Below are 14,832 nucleotides of genomic sequence, written 5' to 3'. Positions count from 1 at the left end.
GCGTTTAATGGTCGTCATTTAAAAAGGCTATCACTCGCTTGTTGGAATTGGTAATACGAACAACGAGGATATTGTATTACGTAATTACAGTGATCTAGAAATGCCGCACCGAGGATTCCAAAATCAATGAGCGCAACGTTCATTTAGTGCGGAGTCGCAATCAACCACGCGCCGTTGGAACGATAACGCAACGATTCGCGTAATTACACGCGGAATATGAAAATTTCCCCCGCGATGGTTGTACGTTACATTCGGATACAGCGCTTCCTGGGTTTCAACACCCTCCAGCGGATAGAGTTGATGATCTAGTTTATTAGTTGTTTAACAAGCCAATAATGTTTCCTGGCTGAACGAAATTTTCTCCTTTTTTCACCGGGAATAGATTATCATTGATTTATTGCCGCAATTAAAACATAAAGAAAGTTGTTGCTAATTGACGGATCGACATGAAACTCGCAATTATATAGTAAAACAGAGAAGAATTTCATTTTTAACGACCTTGCGGGAATAAAATTGAATATTCGATCGAATCTGAACAGCCTTTATAGAGACATTTAAAAATCCCAATTGGATTATAAATGGAGTGATAAACGAAGAGATAACACCTTGATACTATAAGAGATCGGTTAGAAATTTTCGGAAACTTTCGGAATTCCTTTGTGCATACGCTCTTCCTAATTACCATCCGATTCGAATAAAATAGAGTGGAACCTAATTAAGTTAGATTAACGGTGAATCGTCACGATTAAAAATCGAACGAATCGCCGATAATTGGATTCTGTAGACCATCCAGCGGACAGTGCTTGACTGATTCTCGTCGTCAGCAAACAACTTTCTTTTCCTGGTTTCTTCCTTTGCGAAGGAACCGCTGGAGAATCGTTCATTCGAGTCTCATCAACCCTCATCTGCTTAATTTCTCTTTCAACGCCGTACAAGCGCAATCGTAAAGAATCAATGTAACAGAAACAAATAACATTCTCAAATTCCTGTGGTAAATTTAAAGAAAACATTCCTTTACTTCATATGCAACATTATCCTCTAAGTTCCCCATTAACCAGTTAAGTGTGGGATTTAGTTTGAAAAAACTCTCATTGTGCGCGCAATAAAATCAAATAATGAAGCGTATACTCGTTAAATACAGGCGAAATGCACTTGAAAATCCTAACGAAAAACTAAAGCGAAACGAAGAAGACATGTTTGTCTCAAAAAATAATCCATCGTTGAAAAAGTTACCATTAAGAGTTTCAAGACGACGCGTACACTCGTCAAACACAGTTAACTGGTTAACAGACAAATCATTGTTACTTGAAGCACAAAGGATGAATAATAATTAAACAGCGAGAGCCGTTCAACTGGGAATTGTCTCGGCGCATTAACAAAGCCGTCATAAAATTAGTAATTCAGTTTTTGTGTGCAAATTGCCGGCGGCTAGGAGAAACCATGAAAAAAGATGAGGGCAGCTCGCTAACGGCGAATAAAGGATCAAGATCCTTAACGACGTATCTCATCTTCCGTACGTCGGCCCGCGGTTCTTCGATCCACTAACATTCACACGGTTTTCACTGCCTCCGTCTTTCTCCTTCTTCCACGTGTCGCGAACAAAGCCGCGGCTTTTGCACGGTTCGGTTGGCGACGCCTGACGAAAAGCAACTGTTCTCACGGGACCGCGGACTCCATCCTGAAAACAAGCTGTGCCCTGCCCGTTCGCAGGAAGATTCTCACGTTTCGCAACGAGACTGTTCTTGCTCCCGTTTCCGGTCTTATCGTTAGACAATGGCGGACCCAACAAGCGAGAATCCATACCGACTCGACGGCGAGATCGTCCTTTCCCGGTTTTACTCTCGGATCAACCCCCTATCGGCGACGCCTGGGTCTGTCTTGACCCGTACTGTTAAAAACTTCGTTTAATTTTTTGTTTTTTTTTATTCTTGATTTAAGTGATTGGTTGATTATGTTGGTATACCCAGATCGAAAAAATGTAATTAAATCAATTTGATTGAATTGCGTTATTATTATTGTATATTCGTCTAGCTGAATGTAACTATATTGGGCATTATTTGCAATATATAAATCTTTGCAAATGATCAAATGAGTAAAGTGTAGTAATTCGATTTGGTTGGGGGTCACCGGTGACCCCAGCATTCAACGTGTTATCCCTTTGCACTCGAAAGTTTTTCAAATATGCAATCCTTTCTGATAGGATACAGACGATCTTCTTTTAAACTAATTAATGAGAAAACATATATGAATTAAGAAGGAAAGATATTTTATTTTAATATTCCACGTATTGATGCATTATACAAAGCTTAATATTATATATAAGACTTTATAATTCTGCTGTATCAAATCAAGTAGTGACTAAGAGTCACCTCTCGAGTGCAAAGGGTTAATAGTGCGTCAGATATGAAATAATGAAATGTGGAATGAATGTAGAAATATTGATAGAATTTTGTATATCATGAAACAGAATATATATAAAACTACAGGAAATAACACTAAAACTACTGGACAATTAGAGTGATTTATTTCCGAATACTTATAAAAATTAGAATATATTTCTCGAGATTAGGTCCCTTATTGTATCTGTAAAAACACAAAACTTCACAATTCCTCAAAAGCCTTATCACAATTTCATCACTAATAATTCTAAAACGGATGAATTCGACCGTCCGGTAGTTGCGAAACAAAACTGAAAACCGCATTTTCCTATAACAAAGCGTTCCGATTGTTCAATGGTTTCTCGCGGAGTTAACGAATCGATATACAAACGGCACCGATATATCAGCGCGCCGACGTATTAACGATAGAAGTTTAATAGCTCCAGACATCGGCGTTCATGAAATCATCGGGAACGTCCGCCTTCCGCGGATTAATTGGATCGGTCTAATGCGAGGGGATTAATTTTCGTTGTGGAAATCGATTCGCCGTACGGCCGATGCACGCGACAAGGCGCAACGGCCATGACAAAACGAGGCGATCATAAAAGGCGTCACGTTAATCGTTCGCGGGGTACCGCAATCAGTAATAAAATGATATTTATGCGGTCGAACTGGACTGTAACGTTGCCCGGTATTGGATCAGAAACTTCTCGTCGTTAACGCAACGCTGCGCTGGTCCGCGCGGAATTACGAATTTACGAGCCGGGACCGGCCGGCTACAATTCCCCCCGTACGTTCCGCCGTTAACGTTCCCGGCGCGGGGTATTATTAACCCAATAATCCAATGATAATGCTAATGCCGTATAAAACACCGCGATGCACCGTTAAGTGATCAGCGGGAACAGTTGTTCCGATACAATTCCCCGGGCGAATGTATTGCGAATTCCCGTGGCCGTTCGCGGCTGGCCGAGTTCCGGTGGATACGGACCGCACTGCGATACACGCGGACGAGAGGAACGTTGGATATATGGCGCAGGGACAAGGCGTGCTCCGTCTAATTCCAATCGATACGGGCAAGACACGCTCGATTTGTAACGCTCCGCGACACGGGGGCCAATATCTGCTGTTGAAGCGAGCTCTAAGTGGAACTCACCCCAGATTCGCGAAGGGGTTATAAACAGTGCTCCAATTTCGGAAATAATCATTCTACTTCGTTCGTATATACAGAATTTCAGATGTTTCCTGAATATACTATTTTTATACCTACTGAATGTTAACCATTGATGGAGGAATGTCGATATTTAGATGAAATTTTCTTGTTTTGAGGAATTAACTGTGAATGATTTAAATGATTGAACTGACATCAACGTATCTTTTGTTTCTATTGTATATTTCAAAGAATCTTCATCTGCAAGGGGTTAACACGTTGAATGCGGTTCACCGGTGACCCAAATTGAATTACTGTAGTTCAATCGATAAAACGATTATTTGAAAATATTTCTATATTATACATAGTGTTACCTGATATGGTGACATTCAGCTGAATGACGCAATAATAATGCAATTCAAATGATTTAATATTATATTTCTTCCACTTTGTATATTTTATCATCTATATTTCATCTATCAGACAGTTGTATAATCTATCAAGATTGAAGCCTCTATATTACGTTCGTTTCTGAAGTTCTATTGAAATCGACAAGAGTGATTGCAATTAAATATTCCAGAATGTTAGACTAAACGTAACGTAGAAGAGGAAAGAAAAAGGAATCAATTACGCAGTTATTCGGGGCGAGAAAAGTGCTTTCGCGATTACTGGAGAATATTGTTACGCGTTCGCCGTCTTGTTCGTCGCGATGGACGCCTCGGTTTCTTCGACGAATCCGCTCGAACGGCGGAACGCGCGAAGTCGTCGGTGCGTGGCTGGAACCACCTGCTTCCGGTGTTCGCGTCGGTTGCACCGGCGCTTCCAACGGCACCTGTGCGTTACCCCGCAACGATGTCGCGGGCCCTGTAACCCCTCGTACGCCCACTAATTTCGTTGAACGCGGTGGTCGGTTTTCGTGACAACGGTCGGATCTGCACGCCAGCGGATCGGAATGCGAAAAACCGATCGTCGACGACGATTCAATTGCAGCCGACGAACCGACGCGTTTCGTTACTCTTTGTCGCATGTTTCTCGAGATTCTCCGTTGCTGCGGATCCCTTCGTTTCGTTTCTGTCGTTCGATGTAATGGAAGTGACGAGTTGTATTGGGTGAAAGTGATACGTGTTGAGGAATTTAGTGACGAAGTTTATGGATATATTTAACACTAAAACTACCGACAATTAGATTGACTTTTGGAGATTTCAGTTACGGAGACTTTAATTGATTTTCCATTCAGTCTTTTCATTCCTAAATCAATTTCCTGAATAATTTCTTAGAGAAACATGTGTTACCTTTCTAATTGCGAGGAGACATCAGTTTTGAATTTTCTCGTAGTTCAGTGTTAATATCTTACACTCTTTCTATGATCACTCTGCATTTCCTAGATCCTTACATAAATAGTGAACGTCTAACAAATTTCAAAGTAAAATTAAGCAGATAAGAATTGAGCGATCTTCGCGATTGAGATTGGAATGTGGAAAATCTCTGAAAGATTTTGCGATACTCGTTAGGAATGAGATAATGGCGAAACAAATGAGAATAAGCCCATCGCGTGAATTTCATCGAGCGGGAGTAATAAAGCGACGATCCACATAACTTTCTCCGTCGCAGCCGAAAGATCGGCGTTATCCAATCGCGAAAGTGCATCAATCGAAGACGAACGGCCCGTCACGATCATCGACGCCGTACCCCGGTATACGAATAATGTAATCCGTTCACTCATTATTAGCTAGAAACTTTAACGCGACCGATGCCGAGCGTTTTCGCTTATTGGAAAACCTACGACGTCTAACGACCGACGCCATTACCCCCGGTCGTTAAAGTGTTAACAATACCCTCGTCGGCGAGCCGACGTGTCGGCCGTCGCTTAGAAAGTAGAAAAATCAAGAGAGGGCATCGCGATCCTCGTAATTTCCCTTTTGCGTGACGGGGATATCACCCGTTCGCCGTTCGCGATAGTAATTGAATCTTTCGTGGAACAGCATCCTACGGTCACGAGGATCGTATCGCTAACGAGACGAAGAAAACGCAGCGATTCCCGGGGGAATTTATCGCTCTACAAATGCTACGCGACCTGGAAACGGATTCTTAATTCTTTGGAAAGTTTTCTCACTGTATTCGTCATTTCCCAAATACCGACGAATTTGAATATGGAATTAAACAGAAATAACAGAACTGAAAGATTCAAACTATTTCATTCCAATATTTCCCGTTGAAGCGTATTAAAGTTTGATATCGAATTCTCTGATTTTTCTATATCAAACGAAACGTTCGCTATGATTCGCTTCTCCGATACAAAGGGTTAAACTCGTTTTCGCGTGACAAATGAAAATACAAAATACCCTGCGGACTGTTTGTTACAAGGGAGCTTTTTACACGGGCGAATGTTTCCCGTGCAAAGAACACAGATTCAATCCGTCGATCATTTTTCCACGCTCGAAATTCCCATTTCCGCGGTTGGAATATTCATAACAATAACAAACGACCGACGAAAATCTCGTCCCGACAGACGTTCGCGAATAACAAGCGAAAAACCATAAACATCATACCGATCTTCCACCGCATCAGAAACTTCTGCTACGGTATTAACGAAGAGGAGACTTTTAATACGCGTTCTCGCGTATTTTATCGCTGGCGATATTTCGCGCGCAGATAAACTGTTCGGCGTGACGAATAAAAGGCAATTTTTACGTTTATTCGCGGAGACGCGAGCCTCGGTTAATCTTCGAGCAAGCGAGCGGCCGCTCGAGCGGCCATTTTTATATTCCCATTCATAATTTCTTTATGTTCCCGTGCGAGTACCGGGCGGAACGGCTCCGCGTCGCCGTTCCGTAGACGTTTTTACGTCGATTAAACGGTTTCGAAATCAAAATTTCGCCGGTATAAATATTCGGGTATCAAAGCTCGGACGACCGTGAACGTTCGGCTCGTCCACTGTCAAAGGCTATCGCGGAACTGCGCGAGGGAAGAGGAATTGTTAAATCCCCGCGCTGTCAAATGAAACGCGGGGAAATACGTTCGGCGCGTCCGGGGTTGAAAACGAGGCGAGTCGGTGAAAAAGGCGTTCTGCCAAAAGGAACGCACGGAAATAACGCGGTCATACCGCGACACGAATTCGCGGAGGCCACGGTTCCAGCCGAAAATACTCGCGTTTCGGTATCGACAACCGTTTCGCCGGATTCGAGGGCTGTTCCACGGTATTCCGCTCGCTGGCTAGCAAAAGGCTTTGTTTCAAGCCCTTGCTCTATGATTTCTTCTATGACTGCAGCCGCTGAAATGACGTTTTCATTAATAATCCTGCGGAAACAGGAGAATTCTATATTTTACCCGTTATTTCGAATACGTATAACAAAAGAATATTTAATTCGTAAATGTTTCGTTTCAATTTAAAATTGGTATTTGCGAGTGAGATGTTTACGAATGAAATTTATATCTGAAAGTGATATTTCATTTTAATATTGATACGTTTTCTGTTCGATCCTGTTTCTCTGTTTTGATGATAATTGTACATTGTATCAATTTTTACTGTTTATATTCGCTGTATCGTTGCACGTAGTCACGATTCGAAAGCTTCTCAGATGTTCTCGAATGGAGTTGAAGCGAGGCATTCAATTGTAGTCGAACGGAGGAGCGTAGATGCAAGTCGTGGAATGAAAAAGCAAGACCACTACTGGCTCCGCGAAGGGTTCACTCGATTTGGAGGGGCCGCGTGACTTCATCGGGGACGCTAAACCATTTTGGTGTAACCTTGTCGGAGCAAGGTGGTCGCATATGGCCGTGTACACCTGCTAGCCTAAGCGGCGCGCAACTGGTGCACAATGTTTTCTACCAGCTGTAAAATTGAAAATTTCGACGACCCGATCGATGAAACGACACCTGCGGCCGTGGCTGCGCGTTTCCGGGTGGACTGGCGACGGTTTCTTCCGCGATCGAAAGTGAAACAGGTCTCGTTACCGGGCAACTGCATGCAAATGCATGTTTTTCATAACGTAATTAGAACAACCGAGATTATAGGAGATTGAAGTTTTTATGTAGATCTCGAGCGAACAAGGAAGAATATTCAATTTATGCTAACGTACCTGCTTCCACTTTACTGTACGCCATTACGTAGCCTTGCTGCAAATGCGCATCGATCGCAGTTGCATATTGTACCTCCATTTTCAAACATTTCTACAATGTTTCGTACGATCAAAACTTTCTAGTCCTATCTGTTAACCATCTACTTTATTACATATTTATCTCAAGCAAATATCTCACTATCGAAAATCTCTAAAACATAAAAGTAATACACAAAACGTCCCTAATATATTAACCCTCTGCACTCGGAAGCTTTTCAAACATTCGACACGTTCCGAAACATAGACACTATTTGAAACGAACTAAGAAAACATCAATTAAGAAACAAAGCTATTTTATATAAATATTTCACATATTGGTGCATTACGCTTAATATTATATATAACTCTAATTTTGTTACATCAAATCAAATGGTGACTGATAGTCGCATCTCGCAGAGTTAAGCAGACGTTCATTCCTCCAGTAATCGAAAAAGAAACTTCAATCTCGCTCGAGAAGATAGTGCAAACCCCGAAAATTCCGAAAGCAGGCAGCATTCGAAGCATAGACATTCCAGCGATCTTCCCAGCCGGCCGCAGCCGATCGCCGATAAGCCGTGACCGTTCGCGTCCGATCAAGGCTGGCTGTTATCAGAGCCAGCGTATGCACGCACACACGCGCGTCGTCGCGAAAACGGTGTTAAACCGGCACGCCGGTCTAATCGCGCGGGGTCGGGGAGCACGCGATCTTTCTCTCGGCCGCGTTTGTCCTTTTTCTCCCGTGTTCCTGGCGTGGCGACCGATTAAGAAATCGACGAGAACACCGGGCAAAGAACAGGAGAAGAGGCACACAATTCCCCTCTCCATTCACCTCATCGCGAGGCGGCCGGAGTAGTCCCCGTCCCGGTTGGCTATAGCCCAGAGAGTTCGGCGTCACAGTCAAACGCAAACAGTGGCCGCGCGCGGCTAAACAAGATCGTGCCGCGAATGCTCGAAAAACCGACAACGGGAAGGTCCGTGACGGACAGGCGGCGCGATCGCGTCGATCCGACGATCGATCATCGTCCGCAGGTCTGACGAACACGCGCAGCTCGCCGAGCGAGAATCATCGAACGAGAAGCGAATTTGAATTTTCAACGATGTAACGATCGGTACTTCGTGCTCTGTAGATTTCCTTTTGATCTTTCATCGATTTTTCTTCGACTCTTCGCCCACGACATCGATCATCGACGCGACGAACGAACGAAACGGACGAGGAACGTCTAACGGCTCGATCCACGATCTAACGGTTCACCGTGAACCGTGGTGATTCTTTAATTGATCGATATTCGCACGAAAGACAGGACCTTCGACAGGCTACCTGACCGGAGAGTTCAATCGATGAGGTTCGAGTTGAAGAGGAAGTTTCGGTGTGGTTGATCGGTACGGTTGATCTCTGTGGTTTCTGGTGAATTGAGTGTTCGGTGGTGAAGCGGGCAAGATGGGGGTGAAGAATTTTATCATGAAGAGGATGCCCTTCTGCAAGATGAAGGCGAAGAGGAAATATCGTAAGTCTCCGGTTTCTATTCTCCGTCTCATTGTTTGCGTCCTCGCGGCGGGCTTATTGTCATTCATTTGCGACGAACACAACTGTATCGGGTTCTTATCTGTTATCCAGTTTTTCGAACGAAAGCTTGCTCAACGAGGAGCAAGAGTACGCGCTAATGAAACTCGCGTATAACTGGATTTTATGCATTCATCGTGTGCAGGAGTGTGTCAAACGGAAAAAATGCGGGCCGCGGAAGTTCAATAAACTGTTCGCCTTGTTAGCAACGAGTGAACATCCTCGATGGGAAGCGTGGACTACGAAATAATTGCAATTACTGGAGGAGTCGCGATAAATATTAATTTGCACGAATGTCCGCAGTACTCTGACGTTTTGTAACAAAGTGATTCAGTGTGAATTCCCGGGTTGATCACGAATAATCGGAATAATTAAACGCGTAAAGTCGCCGGTTTATTGAGCGGAGTTCACTTATCAGTCAGCTCGATTGAAAAAGTGGAAAGTCACTGATTCGCTTGCACCAGTTTTCCTTTCACAGCAACAATGTCGCTGGAAACCTTGCTCCCAACTGCAGATAGCCACAAGCGCGTGCGTTTTCCAGGCAGAGAGGGAGAGAGAGAGAGAGAATGAGAGAGAGAGAGAGAGAGAGAGGGAGCGTGATGAAGCAGGGAACGATAATGAATTCTTGCGTCATCCGATTTTCCTCCGGGTCATGTTTTTGCCGTGAATTATCGTCCGGTCCCGACTGTTTGCATATCACTGCGGCGATCTTGTGCCCAGAAGCCCGGCCGAGAATTCAGTGTCAACGCGGATGCTCGAGCGACGCGCGACGTGATCCGACGAAAGCAATTAAGAGATAGACACTTTATCGGTGGCCAAACAAGTCGGATCCGTTATCGAACGCGATACCGCGGAGCAGTCGCGGACCCAAGATTTCGTCGAGAGGGGGGATTATACAACTCATTGTTGCTCGAAAACGTAAATAATAGCGAAAGCACCGTGAACATCGCGGTTTCCTACAACGAAATCGGCATTGCATTTCTAATTAACGGTTTTTACGTGCGACGCAGGTGGTTCCTTGAAGAATTCGTTGAAAACTTATTCGAAAAAGTTGGGAGGTTCGCTTTTTCTTCTGTCGCTGTAACGAGCGTTCTTTTGTAAATATTCGAAGGATATATTTGCGTTAAGTGAAAGTGGAACGATTAAGAATATTCGTTTCTATTTTGCATGTAATGTTGAAAGAAATATTCATTGCCACCACTTTGCTTAAGATACAAACATTGAAAATAGTAAAATAGGCTTCCACTTCTCCTTGTGTACAATAAACATTGACTTTCATTAAATTTGTCTACCAGGAGTCGCACTCATCAGTACAAGGTTTAACACTAAAACACCAGATAAGTTAAAATGATCTATTTCAGATTTCTTCGTCCACAATTACCAAAAACATACAGATACTTCTTCCAGAAATTAACACTGAAACTACCAAATTCAAAACGACCCATTCCTGATTCCCTTTTGCAATTATTAAAAAGACAACAGCTGTCTCCAACCAATTATCAAAGAAACTAGCTCAGCAATGTGCAAACTGAATTGTAAATCAAATAAAGATGCAATAAATATACTCTTCCACTTTCTATTCAAGAATTTCAAACTGTCAATTTATCTGCTAGGTAGTTTATATCAAAAAAGCTGATTCGCTAATACCTAAACTGAAATCTGTCAGTAGAAATTTGAATAAACGCACGATTGCAGGTTACAAAGGAATTTCAAACAGTTCATTCGAATGCTCGATTTCAGTGTTAACCTTCAAACTTCCCCATGGATCCGCAGTCGACACAGAGGGACGAACGTATGCTACAAACATTGTTGCCCGAGACATCCTCTGCCTCCCGGCGAACAATAGAAAGTATCGAGGAAGAAGTTTCCTTTCGAAGACGTTCCCCTGCCCCGAGTTACTCAGGCCCGGTCGGTTTAATTGAGAAATTCTAATCGGATCCAGATCGTATCGTGCGACAAGGATTTTAACGAGTTTAGGAAGAATCCATTTAAAAGGGGAAGATAAAAAGGAAGAGGCTGCCGATGTGCCCGCTCGACTTTCACGAGCGACGTGGAAGACGCGCGATTATTCCGTGACGGAGACTGTTTCTCCTCCGTAGGTAGAAAATGCCGGGGACTCGCGGTAATGAACCGCCCGGGTAACACGGTCGACGTGTGTTGCGAATCTGATAAAACGAGTCCGCCGTGAAACGAGCGGGTATTAAGGGTAATTCTATCTCGACTTATCGGGTAGCGGCGTAAGAAACTTTTCAATTTTAATCACTTTGTAAGAGCGTCGGATTTGGGATTCGCTCGTGAAACTGCTAATGCGCGAGTCGCTTATCGTTAACTGTTTACTTTAGATGAAAGTGGAAACCTTGGGACTGTTTCTATGAAAAATTAGAAGACTGTGGTTAACGTTTGAGCAACCGTTAGCACTAAAGTTACCGAGTTAAATTGACTTCTTGAAATTGCCCCATAGAAACTTCGAGAGTGCATCTATTGAAACTTTGATTTACAATTCAGTTTGTGCGTTACTAAATGGATTTCTTTAACAATTTTTCAGAGTACATCTGTTGTCTTGATAATTGCAAAATGAAAACATCAGGAATGGGTCGTTTTGAGCCGTCTGGTAGTGTTAATGTTATTATGCTTTATGGAAGATGCAGGATATACCAATGAGAAAGTGTTTGAGTATATCTTTCTCGACGCGTTTCTATTGCCTGTAACAATAAAGTGGCTCGAAGGTTCTGATTGCTTCGCAGCAACAAACAAAAGATAACGATTCTTTCTTATAATGTAAATACGCGTGTACGGAAATTGAGTCGTAGATTTCAAGCTCACGGGAATTCAGATAACATCCGCGGCATTAGACAATTAACGACTCCAGCTATTCATCGGAAATATTTTCCTCATTGGCAGAGTATATTTATAATACTTTATAGCTTATCGCAGTAATGTATCTTCTTGCTTCGGTGCATTAGATGCACATCTGAACCAAGGATATAAATGAATTTCTAAACATCTCCGTGACTCCGATCGTGCTCCATAACTAATCTCCCTAACAGACTCTAATTTCTACTTCCCTTTCTAGAAGTTACTGTGTCCGCCCCGGTCGGAAAAGAAAGGAAGATCGTAGATAGCGGCCGATCGCCGATAGCCGCGGTGTTAATCGAAAGATTTACCTCGAATTTAGATTGCATCGGAATGCAACGGCGATAACGAGTCGGCTCGCGATCGCGAAAAAACATCTAGGCATGAATTTTCGCGATACGGATCGGCGGCGGTTAATTCCGCGGAAAGAAAGCAACAGGGGAAAGAAAAAGAAGGAGGAAGAGCCTGGCCAGGAGCCGCTCCTGTTCCAATGGACTTTCACGACCGAGATCGGCCCGTTCTTTTTTTTTCTCGTCCTGGACACGATTCTAATACGCGTGCCGGTGAAATCCCCCGTGTTTTTCCATATAAAGTGCAACGTAACGATTACGCGTCATTATCCGGAATGGCGGCACGTTCCCGTTGCCACGGTCCGCGGGAGGATCGCGCCGGCAACCCTTTTAAGGATCTCTCACGTGGATCGCGTGGAGACGCCAATGTCAGTTTCGGTAGAATAATTTTATAATTATGACCCAGTTAACCGGGCCCGTGGAACCGTGCGAGCGATCAGCTCGTCTTTAACATGCACGCTGCAGCCGAAATGAAACCAACTGGAATTCGACGGTTCGACGGGCCTGTTAACTCTTTCGTTAACTCTTCATTTTACCAGCCGCGTGTTTCGTAATCACCGCATTGTGCTGGAAGATCGTGCGGGAGAAAAAGCTCGAGGAATTTAATAAAACTACCGAGCGGTTAAGCCGACTTCTCGAGATTCCTTTATAGAAACTACAGGAGTGCCTCTGTCGGGACTTTAATTGATTTACAATTCAGCTCGCGTATCGCTGAGTGAGTTGTCCGATGGTTTCTCGGAGAAAGGTTTGTTCAGTTTTTGATCATCGTGAAAAGGAGACATTAGGAATGTCGCTTCGATTCGTCCGGTTCTAGGGTTAAGAAGCAGCGAAGCGGAGAGCAATCGTGTATTTCTATGTTTGGATATGGAATGTGTAATATTGAGTTAATGAAGGGTTGAAGTTCTTCGTTTTTGAAATAATTTGACAGAGAAATTCGATATTTCACTTTTTCACAGGATTTCTTGAAGTTTCTCGAACGCAATTTTATGATAAATTGCGGGAACGCTGTTGACTACCCGATCGATCTCATTAAAAGTCTCTAGGCTTTAATGAAAACGATTATACCTCGGAACAGAGGCACGTTTTTCAGAGATTTCTAAGTATAGTCACTTCGCGTGTGATTTAACGCGTCTACTTACAGAAATGACTGCGTCTCGTTGACGTAGGCTTGAATTTTGACACAATTTCATAGAAGCAGAATGAACGTGACCATTACACGAACATAACATCGGACTTAACGCGTTGCCATAAAGATTGATTTATGGCTTGAAATGAAAATCTGGGTCATCCGTATGCGGATGTACGTATAAAGTCAAGCAGGATATATTTTCTTGGCGATTCAAGAATATCGTATCGTTAAAGAGGCTAGTCCTTATCCAATCCCCAATTCAAACGGTTAATTAATAAATGTTGTAGATTAGCATAAGTAGCGTGTGTGTGTCACCCGCGGAGCCGCACGGCGGGGAGCGCATTAAATTTAGCGAATCATTAATCTTCTTCATGAAAGTTCTCGTGACCCGACGCAATGTGTCCCCGCGAATTACATCATATTCGCGTTTATTCCTGGCTACTCGACTTCAACGTGTGTTTCCAGATCGCGCTTATTCATCTTTAATTTCGCTTGTACACAATGCACGGGGAAAAGCTCTCGCGGCCGGGTTTCATGAAAATTTAAGCATCTCAGCCACGAAATTTTATTCCCAGCGCGGCTGTTTTTCCTTTGCGCCGCGGCATTCAGCTGAATTTCTACCGGAATTTCTCCCATTTCCTAAATTAAACGGGGAAGTTACTTTAAAGTGCCATTCTCATTAAAATGCTCTTTGAAACAAATATACTTAAATCTCTCTTTTGAATTTCATCTCGTCCAAAGTATCCTCGTGCGCGTACGCGCTTTAATGATTCCGAAAAAAGGAAGGAGATGTTCGCGATTATCGTGCATTCTATTCGGAGAATTTTGAAGGATCTGAAATAAAGATAGCAGTGCAAACGGGGAATAATAAAACTCGCAGCGTAAAGAGTTAGGTATTCAAACGTAAGTCACGAGGCTGCTCGACAATGTCCCTAAAAACCTCCGACGAGAATGTCAAGAACTGTACGAGGCTTTTAAATATACGTACACAGAGAAGAAGGACGTACAGTAAGCTCAGAAAATATATTTCCGTCGACCACCTCGCGAGTGAATTCAATCGCAAGATCCATCGACATTCCCTCGCGAGTACACGTCTAGATCGATACGTTCTGAATTCATTACACATACCGCAAACACGAATACAGCATTTTTATCCGGCAGTAAACCTCATGAATGGCTTCATAAGGTTATTATCTATTCAAACTGCCATTAACTCGCATCGGGAATGAACACGGTCAAGGCTAGCCCCAGACATTAATGAAAAAAAAGAGAAGAAACAGCGGGAACGCAGCGATGCGGGCGCATTTTCTAAATCGC

At 43.3% G+C, this 14,832-nt stretch overlaps 1 protein-coding gene and 1 long non-coding RNA gene across 7 annotated transcripts in view; one reads left to right on the top strand and one right to left on the bottom strand.

Moving 5' to 3' along the window:
• The window catches only part of LOC143174628 (uncharacterized), a 140,638-nt gene that overhangs the window by 112,113 nt on the left and 13,693 nt on the right, over window positions 1-14,832 (bottom strand). The window lies entirely within an intron of this gene.
• The window catches only part of Kank (KN motif and ankyrin repeat domain-containing protein 2 kank), a 92,274-nt gene that overhangs the window by 64,418 nt on the left and 13,024 nt on the right, over window positions 1-14,832 (top strand). Inside the window, exon 1 of one of the 3 annotated variants that reach the window (XM_031978713.2) lies at window positions 8,473-9,127. The exons of the other annotated variants lie outside the window; for them this stretch is intronic. Within the exon in view, the coding sequence (XP_031834573.1) occupies window positions 9,061-9,127 (67 nt within the window). The 5' untranslated portion in view covers window positions 8,473-9,060. Of the gene's footprint in view, window positions 1-8,472; window positions 9,128-14,832 lie in introns of those variants that run through there. 3 annotated transcript variants of the gene reach the window in all.

The sequence above is a fragment of the Nomia melanderi genome, chromosome 6 (genome assembly GCF_051020985.1).
Source record: "Nomia melanderi isolate GNS246 chromosome 6, iyNomMela1, whole genome shotgun sequence".
Lineage (NCBI taxonomy): Eukaryota > Metazoa > Arthropoda > Insecta > Hymenoptera > Halictidae > Nomia > Nomia melanderi.
This window is presented reverse-complemented; position numbering and strand designations above follow the sequence as displayed.